At 31.4% G+C, this 16042-nt stretch overlaps 1 protein-coding gene across 1 annotated transcript in view; it reads left to right on the top strand.

Moving 5' to 3' along the window:
• Positions 1 to 16042, top strand: part of LOC129231526 (poly [ADP-ribose] polymerase 2-like) — a 79050-nt gene that overhangs the window by 41880 nt on the left and 21128 nt on the right. The window contains exon 8 of the mRNA XM_054865865.1: positions 3376 to 3510. Coding sequence (XP_054721840.1) covers positions 3376 to 3510 — 135 coding nt within the window. The remainder of the gene's footprint in view (positions 1 to 3375; positions 3511 to 16042) is intronic.

The raw sequence follows: 16042 nt of genomic DNA, 5'->3' as shown, positions 1-16042 counted from the left end.
AAATATATTTTTAATTTTCTTACCATATTTGTTGTTCATCTAAAGACATTTACTAAGAATATGAAGGTATATTTTCTCTGTATGTTAAATAGAGGAATATTCTTTGCTGCTGTTATTTTTTTGACAGTGGGTGTTGTGGAAATACTAAACTCGGATTTGGAGGAGAGAAAACTTGTCTTGCATGACATTGCATTGTTAGCCACAATGCAGTGAATCTAACTCTTTCCTGTTAGGCATGTATTAGCAAAATTCATTTATACCAAGGATTGTTCTTCGACTTCTGGAGTGGTATATATGCAATACACTCAGCACCAAAAGCAGACAGGGTCTGCGCTAAGCATTTGCCAATGCGCCAAATGCGATAAAATCGTAAATTTGGCGAAAAAAATTTCGAATTTGGCGAATTTATTGGCGAACAGAAAATTCTCCGAAATATACACTGAAGAAAAAATATCTCCTTTCAGATGTCAATCTAGATAAAAATTAGGTCCGTTCACAAAATTCGGACCCCTAAAAGCGGACTCTTTGCAAAATTCCGACCCCTAAAAACAAACCTTTCACAAAACTCCCAGACTAGCAATCACTGAAAGTTGTTTTATCCTCAGACCTCTCTGAGCAGAATGATTCGCGCACGCGCGTTAGCATTTGATCGGAGGGTTACCGTCCATCGGATCGGTGGAAGGATGACGTTTGTCTCTCGCCACTGTACTTGCGCCTCTCGCTGATTGGATATCGAGTACGCAGCGTGGCTACCGGATTAGAAATTGTTGGTGGATGCCTTGTTGAATGGTGCGTTTGTTTCATAATGTTCGATGTTGGAAACATCGGAGTTTGTTTGGAATGCAGTCTTTACTTTATTAAAAGCTTTTATTTATGCACTAAAATATTTTTAAGAATGATAAATATCACTTTAAATTGTTTTTAGCCATTTTTCCTTTGAAAAATTACATATGATTTGTGGAAAAACTGTACTTAATTTGCATTTTTTTTCTCACAAGAATTCTTAAAAATGGACAAAAATTCCTGGATATACCCCTGTCCTTATCCTCAAAAAATTGTCAAAAATTAAGTTATACTTCACTCTCTGATTAAATATTTCTGCACACAAAAATACATTAAAATGAGTAAAAGTTAATCTTTGACTAAGACTAACACTTTAAAAATTTGGCTAATTTACTGGCGAACATTTCGAAATCCTTAGCGCGATCCCTGGCAGATCTGGCTCAAAAATAGCTATTTGCGAAGTATTTTTCCTTGCAAAACAGAAAAATCACCATAAAAGGTTGAGATTAGCTCTAATTTTCAAGATACAGAGTCAACTAGGGTAGTGAAATTTCAATAATGCCATTTTTTCTTAGCAGATAGAAGCATCCTCCATAGAACTGTACCTTCTTAACTTCAACCACTGGTTGGGATAGAAAATCTTACTACAAAAAACCCAAACGGATTTCAAGAAATTTGAATTCCTGGAGAGAAATGCCCAAAAGGAGTCTTTAGTATATCCACCCATTTCTGCTTCCATCAATGCTCATTCTGTTAGAAATAAGGAATAACTTCGCAAAAAGCTGTGAACAAGGATGGTTTTCCAGTATCTTAGAGGAAACTTTTTAAGATATATTGAAGCTAAGGTTAAGGAGAAAATATTTAAATAACTTCAAATACCTGCAATTATGAAGATCACTGTTTTTGATAAACATTTTGAAAGGATAGAGAAAAACACCTAGGAAGCCTTTAAAAGGGTGTGTTACAAGTATTTCTAAGTATCGGAAAAGACAAAAACTCAAAACAGTTGGTCAAAAGGTCACTATAGAAGTTCTGTGACAATTGATGAAATATATGTCCCTGAAACTATTTTTATCATTTCCTCTAGTATATTTTGCTTAAAAAAATGTGGAGGAATGAGCATGAGGAAACATTTCACCAAGATGTCTTTACAGTGGAATGCAGATATCAGGGTCATTGGACTGAGTTAATGCTCGCCAAATGCTGCTGAACAATTAACAAGGGATGATCCTTCTTTGAAGTACAAGAAGCAATAAAAAATGAAGCGTTTACTGCAATTACCTCGTGTTTTAATATTCTGTACAATTAGCCAAGTGCATGCGGAGCAAAGTGAAATAATTCATGTTGCTTACCCATACAATCATTTACTAAATTAAATACATATTAATTTTTCAATTCATTTATTTTCATTCCTTCATTTAATAATTCTCTTATTCATTCATTCACTTATTTTTTTCATTGCCTATTTTATTCACTCATTTATTTTTCCTCCTATATTAACTAATTAGTTAATTAGTTTATTGTTTCATTATCTTTTCATTTATTCATTCACCCTTTTATAAACTTATATTTTTGATCAAAAATATACCGTTATTGCATTTATTCAAGTATATAAAATTAGAAACTAAACAAAGTTACAGTACATAGTAAATTTTATGGTAAATTCATAAAAAAAACTTACGGTGAAATTAAGGGGGAAAACCAGTTTAGTAGGCCAAAACTTTAGTGGATTTCATGATTTTTTTTTTTTTTTTTTTACAGAAAAGAAATAATCAGAATTTCTTTATTAAACTTGGAGGATATTTCATTCATCTTTTGAAGTACACCTTGAAATTTTTTGAAGTAATTTCTTCCAGAATTAGTGGAATTAGAAGCTGCTGTCCAAGCTGCCTTCAGAGCTTGTTGCTGGTGTGCATTATCAAAGCCACAATTTTTGCCTGTAATCAGTACAATTTTTCTTTCTCCTAAACAACATATTTCCCTAGATTATGAACCTAATTGTGATAAAAAAAAAAGGTTGAAAATTACACATTTTTGAGGAGTTTGATTTCAATGTTATGTTTTTTCTCTCACTTCTTGTACCCTTTTTTTCACACTTCTTGCATTAAAAAAATATTTTTATTAATAATATCATCAAATAGTTAGGTTCATAAAGAGTATAATTGAATAAAAACATTCAAACAAATTTTCAGAACATTTGGTCAAAAACTCTTTGAGCGCGAATGCACACCAGTTGGGAAAAAAAATTGGTTCGAGAAAAGCACATTTGAAAAAAAAAAAAAAATGGCTGTGAATCTCCACAGTCACTTTGAGTGCTCTTAGCATTGGAACTAACCAGAATTTTTCACCGAAATTTTGACAACATATTCTTGAATAGTTTTACTAACATTTTATGACATTAAAAAAAGTGGATTTTTTGACTGGTCTAAACTGGTTTTCCCCCCTTAAGCAACCTAGCAGTTATGCTTTGGTTGATCTATGCATAAAGATCTAGCCTATGGCGGGGGATAGATTTTAGACTCTCATGGGCCCCTTTTGGTCTGCAGGTCATAGTTTGGAGACCCCTACTCTATAGCATGTTAACTGTTTCAGGCTCTGGAAAGCATTAGAGTTGCTTTGGAGTTGATGGATGAGAAAATTGTGGAGCCCATGAACCCTCTTGATAAATACTACAAATCTCTACATTGTACCTTGGATGTCATAGGTCATTCTGATGATGAATTCAAAGTAATTTTTTTTAAAAACATTGTAAAATATAACTTTTAATTTCATTTTCAGATAGAAGGTATTATGTAGCTGTTCTGTCTTTTACCTAAAAATTTTTCATAGAAAATTTCTTGAATTTTTAAATGAAGTCAAAAGTTTTAACTGTGGGTTGATTAGAATTTCGTAAATAATGAATATTTTTTTCCCTAAATCACTGTTGCCCAAAACCTTCAGTTGGGCATTTTCCCTATAACTTCTTGTGTTTAGTTTTGATCGAATTGTTTCTTTCTTGAAGAAAATTTCCCTTTTATCACATATTTTTTAAGGTAAAAATATTTAAACTGAAAATTTAACTTTTATTTTCTTTAAACTGAGTTCTAAAATATCGGGCATTATATGACTTTTATGACCTGAGTTCTGCAGGTCCTAAATGTTTGGAAAAAAACAGGAGTTTCAAAATTGATTTCAGAAGTAATTTAAGTTGTAAAAATTTGAATAATTTGCTGAAATTCCATCCAACTCTTTATAAAGTTTTTTCATTGCTACAAAGATAAGAATTGTTCTTGCTATTTTTTTTTTATCCAAGTGTTAATGATGCCTGTAATTTTGTACAGTATGAAGTTGCAATGGCTTCAGTCCTCTATCTATTTTTTGGATGCAAGGTCAGTTTTGTTTTAAGTTCTAAATATTTAAAACGTCACAGACAGGAAAGTGTTCCACATTGTCACAGTAATCTGTCCTTTTTAATAGCTTACTGCCTTTTTAAGATTAATTCTTAATCCATTAAGAAATTATGACTGAAAATATGGATAGAGAAGGGGGGCACTTCCATTTTTTAGATTCTGACGGTTTTCCCTCCATATTGTGGCTTACAGTGATGTTAATATTTTACTGTCATTGCTTTTCGTAGAATGTTTGTCATTTGAGTCGCATTATGCTTCCCCTTCTGGTTCGAAAATATGATAGTTTCTAAAATATCAAAAATGTCCGATATTTTGATATATATCTGATATTTTCAATTTGCACAAACTAAAGTCTTCAAAATAGTAAATGCATCATCAAATCACTCTTTGATTTCTTATATTATAATGACAACATATAGACTTAAAATGAATGTTTCTTTCATTATTTATATCTAATATTTCACTTCGCATTTCTATCAATTTTAATGGAGTTAAATTAGCATTCTTTGTTTACTCATATTTCTTCTGTTAGGTACTTTTACCTTTATATGATTCAAAAATAAGCAGGGTTGGGTTTTGGACTGTCCAAAACTGGTTTAGGACAGGACAGGTGGTTTTTACCGTCCAAAACTGCCTAAAACTGTCCAAAAGTGTCTGAAACTGTCTTAAACTGTCCAAAACTCTGCTAACGCTAAAGCGTTGTAATATAATCAATTCAGATTTACTGATATATTCGTAGGGCATAAATATTAATAAGTTTAATTAATGAGTATTTGATGATATTTTTCTCCAAAATGTTCATTTAAAAATATTTACTTAAAAACTTCCTCATGTAACAGTTGGTGGAGTTATGAAAGGAAATTCACAACACTACCAAGACAACTAATTTCAGTTCCATTTATAACTCAAAGAAATGTTATAAAATGTGCCATATTTAGGTGCAAAAAAAAAAAAAAAAGCTTAATTTTTTTAATGGTTTTTGAAATAAGTTTTATATGATGTTTTAACAAAAATTATTTTTTAAATCATAGATTAAAGAACAAGAAATTGATTATTAAACACTTATGTTATAAAACTTGTGCTTTTCTTTATTTAGTTCATATTTTTAATATAATACTTTCTGTAACTAAAAAAAATTGTAATTTATTGCATTTATGTCAATTATTGCACTATGTTTTAAACATTTTCTTTTGCACACATGCATTAATGTCGAAAAATTTTGTTTATGGAAAAAAAACATCTCCTGCATACAAATTGAAATTTTTAGTGAAAAATTTAATTTCTATGTAACTAGATTAAAATCAACTGTATAAATAAGTTACATATATAATTATCCTTGAATGTTCACATTGAATAAATATATTAAATAGTCAAAAAAATTTTTTGTCACACTTTGTTCTGTTTTTGGTATTTTCTCACAAAATATAGTTTCACAAAAAGTTGTTTTGGACACTTTTGGACACAAGGGTGTTGAATAAGATGGTAAAAACTTTGTCAACTCTGCTTTTCATTTGCACACATGCATAAACATAGAGAAATTTGGTTACTAATAGAAAAAAAAAGAACTCAAAAGAAAAGAACCAAATATACTCATGCATACAAATTGAAAATTAAATCAATAATTCAACTTCTATGTAACTAGATGAAAATCAGCTGCATAAATAAGTTGAATGTTCTCATTGAAAAAATGTTCAGTATAAAACATTACTTTGATACATTTTAATTCTGTTTTTGATGTTTTCTCAAAAATACAATTTTTCTAAAAATATAGTTTTGGACACTTTCGGACAGTTTTGGACACAAGGGTTTTGGACAGGACGGTAAAAACCAGGGTTTTTACCGTAGTGTCCAAAACCTTGCCAACCCTGAAAATAAGTAATATGCTTTAGTCGGTGCACAGTCATAAAACATTTTCTTTTTTTTGAGCAATGTTTAAAATTTAATTAGGCACTTTTAATATGAATTAAAATTGTTACATTATTAATAATTTTATTAATATGAAACACAAGTAAAAAAGGAATATTATATTACTTTTTTTATATTAATGATGTATTATACATTATAAAATATAGTAAATAACTTTTTTGGTTATTTTTAATAATGAATAAACGAAATTACTATGATTAACATATTTTTTCTATTGAAAATACCGTAATTGAAAAAAAAAATATCCAAAATATCATGATATTTTCAAAATAAATATCAGATATATATCGTGATACATATCATGATATATATCGGCAAACCCTGATCTGCATCAATAAAAATTTGTCTCTTGAGATTCTTCTTTGCTCTTTACTTTAAATTGGATGCAAATCAGTTGGTTGAAGGACTTAATACTTCATGCTTTTTGATCCCCTCCCCCCTTAATACATTTTTAATCATCTAGTAACAAAATAAATACTGGAATGAAATACTAATGCATTGGCAATCAATTCTTACTATTTCTTGGATAACTTAGTTTTAAGAAAGGAATAATTTCCATGACCTTTTTAAGATTTGCAGTACAGTTTTTTTCATAATTTCCAACACATATGAGTAAAAAGCAAGTTTTTTCTGTTAACATGCCAATATGAAGTAGATGCATGATAAAAAATTGCATGTTGGGTTTGAAATTTCAATCCTGTTGCAACCTGTGAATGTTTCATGAATTTCAAAAGTTGAAAGTTGTTGTCCCATGCCACCTAGAGACCCAAAGGCATTTTACGTAGAGAAAGTTAAAAGTTGGTTTAACAAATACAGTCAAACCCCAATTTAGTGCCCACCAGTGTGCCTCGTTTTGCACTTTTGTTTTTTGGAGCAAAATGTCATTCCTGCCAAAAGTGGCCAATTACCATAGACATTAGATATAAAATCTTTTTTGAATCAAATTATCATCTGTGAGAAGTATGGCCTCAAAATTTTAAGCAAAACACTAAAATGGTCTGCAATTCTTAATATATTAGAAGACTAAAAAATGCACATCTCTGAACTAGAGCTTTTGCATTATATAGGTTTTGTCGTTATGTAGATAATTTCACAAATTTTGAAACTGATATTTAGACTATATCTGTATATTTACGTTTCAGAATAAGTTTTAAGTACAATGAGAATTAAAGCACTAATGAGGAACATGCTTGGGTCAGGTAATTGCGGAACGTAAATTAATTTGAATATTCTACTACTTAAAACTCCCAAAACTCGACCCTATTTAAAAAACCGACCTGGATTTTTCAAACTTTAAATTACCTTAAAATGGTCCAACTATGGGCAATTTGTTGATGTTTTCAATAAAAATTCCATATACATCTTTGATTTAGAAATTTGAGGACTTTAGCAATGGTAGCTATTCATCCCGTCTTTCAAATGAAATGAGAGGGCGGGGAATTTTTTCCCTGTTGGGGGTGTAACTATGGGCAACCTCATTTTAACCTAGAAAACACATTGAAAACTTGATCTGGCCTACTGTTGTCGGAGGCTACAATTTGTCCTCCGCTTAAAAATGTATCAAGAATTTTTGTAGTTCATCATTTACCTTTTTTTTCCTTTTTCAATTTTTTAAAGTTTAATCATAAATTGTTATCTTAAGTGATTAATAAAGTTCAGCATGATAAATGTTGGTAACGTTCTTTATTATCTGTCTAGGTTTAGACATAGAAGCATTTGAAAACAAGAAAAATTTCACAAATTAATGGCTAGGTACCAATACATAGGTCTCAGAAAATACGTAAATCTGACATATTTGAAACGAGATCAAAAAAAAAAAAGAAAGAAAACTGGAATGTGAAATCACGTTTCACATTCCAAATCTAATCAAAATAAATATTTTAAAAATTTTTTCTCAGTTTATATTTGGTTCAGATTTCAGTCAGCACTTTCTGCAAGAACTCTTGTGAATACGGGTGATATGGAGACCCCCATGCTTTCTTTTGTCTTTTCTAGACATTATTTACAATAAATAACACAAAATTACTAAAGCATCTTAACAGAGAATGAAATGAAGCTCCAAGCCACTAAAAACCACGAAGAAAAGTTGGCCCATCGTTGTACTTCAACATTACCATTTCCGATAAATATTGAGATCTTGTGAAAACTATGATACATTTTAAGTCAACAAGTGGCTGAATTCATAACTGACAATGTAATAAAGCATATCTGAACTTACCAGGTCTTGGAAAACTGTATAAGTGGTCTGCCCAAAGGAGACTTTTGGCTTTTCCACGATTGAGTCGAATCAGGCATTAAGAACGACTAATTTATTTAAGGTATGCAGCAACAATGGCAATCTCTGATCTTGCGTCTTTAGCTACCTAAATGTTTACACTAGCTGGTGAATTTTTTTGGAGCTTGTAAGTTCAAAAAAAGGGACCACTAGAGAGCAGAATCATCACCATGACACCCTTGGCATAAAGTTGTACCATTTTACGGTAGCTTAAAATGAAATAAAGAAACAAAAAGAGAAGGAGTGTGCATTTATGTCAAGATTCAGTCTCTGGGTTGCAATAGAACCGGTTCAGAAGGGAATAGAGTGAAATGTGGTTTGCCGTTGTTTATTGAAAACAAAGCTGCAGAAAAAAGTAATAATAATTGATCATTTATTGAGCACCTTTATGTGTCACGAGCGTGTGGTTTATTAAGACCTCTTAAAATATCCACCACCAGAAAAATTTATTTTGAGCTGAACATCATAAACTAATTCAAAAGGTGATCACTTTAAAGTAAATTTTTAAGGAATATAGGACGCACAAAAGTAATAGATTTATTTCTATATTTATAGACTAGCAGTACTTGCACAGCAACGCCCATTAGGGTGGGCCGAAAAAAGAAAATTTTTGATAAGCAACTTCTAATAGCAAAAAAAAAAAAAAAAAAGTTGTGTATTGTCATCCTAAACATGGGCAAAATAATTTAAAAAAATAATATTTGTGTCTTAAGATCGCGCATTGGCAGCAAAATTTGAAAAAGAGGTAAAAAATGGTCAATTTTCAAATATTTGTTTTTAAATCCAAATGTTCAAAATTTTTGTTCTAATCCCGTTTTAATGCTTCCTTTTGATTGTCTTTTAATATATCTTTGAAAATATTTACATTCCTTTACAGTTTTTAGTTCACAAACAATCTTAATTTTTTTAAACAGTTTAGCATTGATAATTTGTATTGAAGTTTCAATTATTACCCTTTAAGTACAAACACTTATATTAAAGCACAGTTAATAAGTATAGTAACATTATAATATAAACATAGTAAAATATAGTAGAAATAGAATAATATACTAAAATTAAATAAAATATGCTACAGCTTCTGTAGCTAATAAGCTATGATAGCTCGTTCAGTCTGCAATCATAATATAAAAATATCTATGACTATAAATGATCTAATACTTCGCAGACGATCCATAAAAGAGGTTACAGCAAATGATTGCAATGAACTCCTGATTACCGGCAGGCAGATATTGTTATTACGGATTTGTTTATTTATTGCTTATTTATTTATTTATTATTCTGTTTATAAACTGTTGAATATAGAAAATATTCATTTTAACTTAACAAGTGCAAGATCTATTTTTAGACATTCCAATCATAGGTGAGAGTCAATTCTCCAATTTCTATATTTTATGGTTACAAACATATGCAGATGATATTTATGTGTTTTTGTTTACTGCACTGCAAATGTAGATAAATAGGGGCAAGGAGTTCCTTGGGGCTAGTGTTTCTTTGGAACAACTTGCCCCACAAAGAAGGAACAACTAGCCCCACAAGCACATATCCTTGAAAAATTAAGTTATAGGTAAGATAACAAAACGATATCGTTTCAGCGTAGTATTTTAGGATGCAAAATTAATATTTGCATAAAAACACCAAAGAACTAAACATTATCATTTAAAGTTCGTGAATAAGACCAAAAAGTTAAAAAACAAAAATATTTATAAAAGTAGATCAGTGATGCACATGCTCAGCTTTTAATATACCAGAGGCCACTGGCATGGCTAATGGCTGCCATCGGTGTGTTGAAACATTCCATTTTACCAGTTATTTACAAAATACATTTATCTCTTTTCTTCATTGAGCTATTTCAAAGGGAACATCTTACCCGCGGAACTTTTAGCCCCGCTCTCCCCTACTTCCTCTGCTTCAGTGATGATGTGAAAAACAAGGATATTTTATTCTTTCTAGAAATTATACATGTATTCTTAAGTATGTATTCTTAAAATTCCCATATCATGCACGGGCAGTGAGTGGAATGGATTGTGGAACTGTTCAATGAACTGCAGAAATTCATTTGAGGTATTAGACGGAAGAGATATGAAAATTTTTATATTTTTCAAACATTAGCTTCAAAACTTAGTTGTAAGTCCAACTTCACACCTTGATTGAAATGTAAAAACTTGTTTAAAACCATATAGTTATTATGAAAGTTACTTTACAAATGTATAAGTCTTCTCAATAAGTCCAGTCTTCTTGGGAATTGCAGAGTGGAACACAAAGTGGAACCACCTACTTGGGGTGGGTTCTGGGTTGTTAATGCAACACAATATAATTGCAGTCCCAGCAAAGAGTTGTATAGTGCACATTTACTGTAAAAAAATGCATAACTGGGATCTAAAAGAAGAAATACTACAATATAAAAAATTAGCTAAAAACGTCGATTTTTGGTTGATTTGGCATAATTTTGCAGCTTATGCAGAAACTAGAAACTGGAAAGGAATTAAATATTTTCAAAGATATATTAAATGACTATTAAAAGGAAGTGCTTAAACGAGATTAGAACAAAAATTTTGAACGTTTGAATTTTTATAAAAATATTTGAAATTTGACCATTTTTTTTTTCCTTTTTTTCAAAAGTTATCTTCAGTGTTAATGTGGTCTAAGCTTCCAGAGAAGTAACTTCCTAACAACACCAGTTGCTAGGAACTTCCTAGTAACACCAGTTGCTAGGAAGTCGCTTCCCTGGAAACTTGGACCACATTAACACTGAAGATGACCGCTGCAAATGTGGTCGAAACTTTTGGGGCAGCAGCACTCAAACCATGGCACAACAGCCCTGAATCTTACAGCAATATTTATCCTGTATAGAGTTTGTTAGCAACAAACAATTGGTCTACCAGAGAAAACTCAATCAGCCATTTAACATTTGAAGTAGGTGCTATTCCTTTGTTAAAGTGAGATTGCATATTTCACTTACTTTTCAATGCATCATTAGTAGAAACCTTTATTGAAACTGTTTCCTAGAAATATTCAAGTAAACAAGGTAGTGTTTTTTTAAAAAATTTTTATAGTGCAGCGAATTAGATTCGAACAACCATGGCTGCCACACTTCCGTTCAAGGGACGGAATTCCGTCTTTTCAAAAGTTTCGGCCATCGGATTTTTTTTTCATGTTCAAAATGATTTTTATAGATGAAACAAATTTTTACTTTTGAATCTCTCACTCTCAAAAAAGGTCTTATTCTTCTGAGGACAAAAAACTGGCCCATCTGCTAAAGTTTAAAAATATAAGCTGTTTTTAAATTACTAAATAAGTTACTCAATCTGTTGATTTCAACCATTCTTATCTAATTCTGGAAAGTTTTGTTAAAGTTTTTATCACAATGCATCTTATAGCCAAGAATCTCATACCTGAATATTTTTTTAATTACTATTTTTTGTATGAAATATGAACTATTTATGTAACCTGAACTATACAATCTGCAGCTTTTTTTTCTGCAGTCGCAAATAGTAAGTTTTTTTAATTGTATTTTATTATTAGGTTCTTTTTTTACTTTTTTTTACCTCCTAAAAATCTTGGACAATGATACGTTATTTTTTTTTATTTAGGTTTTAATTTTTACTTAATCTTACAATTTGGTTTTACTATATAGTTACAGCATCAAAAATTAGCATTACATATGTCTAAAACATCAAACAAACTAAGCGCTAACATTTTGGTGTCGCGAAATAGAGCCACGCGCTTTTCAGTCCTGGCCAATTTTTAGAGTGGCACCCATGCGAACAACACTCGCCATCAAAAAAAAAAAAAAAAATGAGTTGAAGTGTGCATCACATGACTTTTATGCCAATTTAATGATAAGAATGCCTTGGACTTGGAGAAAGCAAAAAACACTTCAAATATTTCCACCCTAAGTTTGTTGCGAACCGAAGGAAAAAAAAAAAAAGGTTTAAACAGATTCATTTTCCCAATATTGGCATTTTAATTTGATTCAATGGTTAACTCTCTAAATATCGCCAATAGTGGCCAAATTGAAACCAGATGTAAAAAAAAAGCCAAATTTGTTGAAGAAAGGGAAAAATAATCTGTATCAAAAATATTAGAGGCAATAAGTGTTAAGAAACTTATCTCTTTAGGTAGAATTTTATACCGACTACACATTCTCTATAAATGGATCATGAATACAGTAATTTTTTAAGTTTTATATGAATGATTTACTCAAGGAAACAAAAGAGCAATTATTTTTAAAAATAAATGTGTGATGAATGAAAATGGATCAAAAATGCGTTGAGCTAAAGTATGAATAAAAGGAAAAAAACAAGCTGATGTGTGTGCATCACATAACTTCCTTTTACTCCAATTTAATGATAATAATGCATCAGAGTAAGCAAAGAAACACTTTTTACTCCAAGTTAGTTGCGAACTGAAGCAAAGAAAACGTTTTATACAGATAAATTTCCCTAATATTGGCAGTTATAATGTGATTCAATGGTTAATTCTCTAAATATGCTAAAATTGAAACCATATTAAAAAAAATAAATAAACCACCAAATTTGTTGCCAAATTGGAGACAAAACTTGGCGACCAAAAGCTTGGTAATATATTGCCAAGTGTTTGCAAAATTATAACACGACTTGAGTTTGCATTGAAATTAACAATAATTTCCCCCCAAAAAGGTGTAAAAGCCCCCCTTTGGAGCATCCGAATGCATACAAAAGAGGAGATGCACAACTAGACCCCACTAGGAGTCTACGTACCTAATTTCAACTTTCTAGGACATACCTCTCTTGAGTTATGCGAGATACATACGCACATGCATACGTACATACAGACGTCATGAGAAAACTCGTAGTAATTAACTCGGGTTTTGTCAAAATGGGGGTTTCCAGTGTCTATACGTTCTTAGGCATATATCCACGTGTGGTCGAGTTGAAAAAAAACTCAATATTCATTCGGGGGTGAGCAAATTAGAAATTAAGCCCGAGTTTTGAGTGAAATGTTTTTCACGAATACAATACTTCCTTTTTGGTAAAAGGAAGTAAAAAGCAAGTAAGAAGAAAGTCAAATTAATGTCTTAAATATTACTATCTAATTTAACACAAATAGTTCAGATGAAACAAATGATGTTGAAACTCTAAACTCTTATTTCATTTTAAATTATAAATGTCTGTAACTGCAATACATTTTGAAATTATAAAGGTTAGCATATGCCTCAATTTGATCTATGTCTTACCATTTCTATTCTTCACGTGTTTGTAATTGTATACTTTATTATTCAATGTACTGCCAAACTCGATACAACTCTACAAAAGAGTAGAATTCAATAGTAGTATTGTATCAGAGTTTTACACTGTACTACCTTAAATCTTCTTATTTAATTTTTATTTTGATGATTTATTCATTTTTTCCTCTTGATTTTAGTCATTAGCAAATTATTGGTAACTTTTAATATATGTTATTTATTTATTTTGATGTAAAATGTTCAGTGGTTTTTAATACATTTAATATCATCCTCAACATTCTTCTTTTCTGATAGGTTTCAATTTACTTCAGAGGTTTTTTCTTTCCAAACAAGCACTGTCATGTCTGATATGAATTACATGTTTTAAACACTTAAATAATGTTTTTTGTTAGATTATGCAAATTTTTGTGCAAAATAACATTTCAGCAAAAATACTTATTACTTAGACGTCTTATGTTAGCTCCAGGGAAAAAATATATCATCAAGATTGTTGTATGTGAACAGTTCTAAAAATAAGACCCCTTTTAGTAGAATGATACAAAAGTACTTTTTTTTAAAGTTAAAGTTAAATGCTTAATGCTTCTACTTGGCCCATTAAATGCACCTTAACTATGATTGGTAGCCAAGAAATTCTAAGCAACATAATTCCTAATATTCTTGTACAAAAATTTAAATTTTATTTGAAGTGTGTGTAACATAGTGATCTACCAATCAACAACCTATTTGTAACACATGTGCAGTTGCAGTTGTTCACTTAACGTCTTAAACTAAAGTCACAAACAAAATCTGAAAAAAACTGAAAAACTATTCTCTGTGTTGTCACAAAATTCGGCAGAGTATTACAGTAGGCGAAAGAATATGAAGATATAACAACATGGAAAAGATTTTAATTGAGAATTAAGGAACAGGGTATATCAGAAAGTGTTGAATCAGAGATAAAGCATTTATCTCGGGAAAAGTGTGTCTAATATGAAATGTGACAACTGTGCACTGCTATACGAGCTCCACAACAAGCTTTAATACTGTTTATTAGAATGTCAATAAATGTGTGGGGCAAAAAAGCCCATTCTTACAAAAAGGCGGCTTTTAACTCTTGGAGGGTATTAAGAGGTATGTTACGCTGTGCAATGGCTCTTCCTAGACCATCTCAAACATGTTTAATAGGATTGAGATCCGGAGATTTCAGGGGCCAGTACATACATCGAATATTCTCTTTCTTAAGAAACTCATCAATGATTTGGGCTGTGTGGACCTAAGTTATTGTCCATAAACAGGAAATCTAGGCCAAAAGCATCCCGGAACAACATGACATAGGTTTCAAAGATCTCATTCCCATAGCGATGTCCATTGGCAGTACCCAAATCAAAGAGGTGCAGTGGTGTACGACTGCCTAACATTATGCCACTCCTGACAAGGATTTCTCTACCTCCAAATCTGTCGATTTCTTTTATGTAGGAGGGATGATAGCGAGCTCCTCACTCTCTCCAGATGAAGAATTGACAATTGTTACTCTGTGTAGTAAATATTGACTCATAACTGAAAAGAACACGCCCATTCTCGCTGTTCCCAAGACTTATGTATTCGTCTCTACAGCAACTTTTCTCTTCTGTTGGAGGCAGATAAAGGAACATACTGAACTGGTGACTGGGTATAAAGGACCCTCTCTGCTAGACGTGTGTATACCGTGTGGAAATTCTTACTCCAGGGGCGGGAGCAAGGTCACGAGAAGTTGAAAAGCCGTTGTTAGCTTATGCTGATGTGTGCTTAATGCCAAAGTGTGATTCTGTGCAGCCGTCGTTGCTCTGTAATGCCCTTGACAGGCCTTCCTGGTTACAGTACAACTTGTTTGGAATTGATTTGACAACCTGAATACCACTTTCTGTGTCACTTGTAATCATCGAGCCACCTCCGCTTGAAACTGATCCGCTTCAAGCCTGCCAACAGCTCTCCATATCCAGGAATAGTCTAAATGATTAAAGAAACTCATTCCAACCGGAAACAGGTTAAATTTTTGTTTTAATGCAATATTCACAACATTTCAGGCAAAACTCCCAGATGCCTAAACGTTCTAAATTCAGTAGTTCGTCAAAAAATTATACTAAACTTTTTTTTCTGAAACAAAGGTTAAAATCGTGTTACCTGCCATTTACTATATATAAAATACAATTTGTTTAAATTTTATTGGTAGCCATTTAGAATTACTTTGAAAAACATGTTTGTGACCTTAATTTTGGACATGAGTACAGTTGTAAATGCTTTGGCGGGGGATTTCATTCTACCCAATGGCAACAAAATAGATGTCTAGTTGTTTCCTTTTCATTTTATGTTTTAATTCCTCATGTGTTGTAGAACCCCATATTGCACGTAAATATGAAACAAGCAGTATTCTCAAACAATATGAAATTATCATCTTCTCGTTTGCTCATTTCTTGCTGTTTTCTCTTC

The sequence above is a fragment of the Uloborus diversus genome, chromosome 10 (assembly GCF_026930045.1).
Source record: "Uloborus diversus isolate 005 chromosome 10, Udiv.v.3.1, whole genome shotgun sequence".
Classification (NCBI taxonomy): domain Eukaryota; kingdom Metazoa; phylum Arthropoda; class Arachnida; order Araneae; family Uloboridae; genus Uloborus; species Uloborus diversus.
The sequence above is the reverse complement of the archived record's forward strand: the minus strand, read 5'-3'. Positions and strand labels throughout refer to the sequence as shown.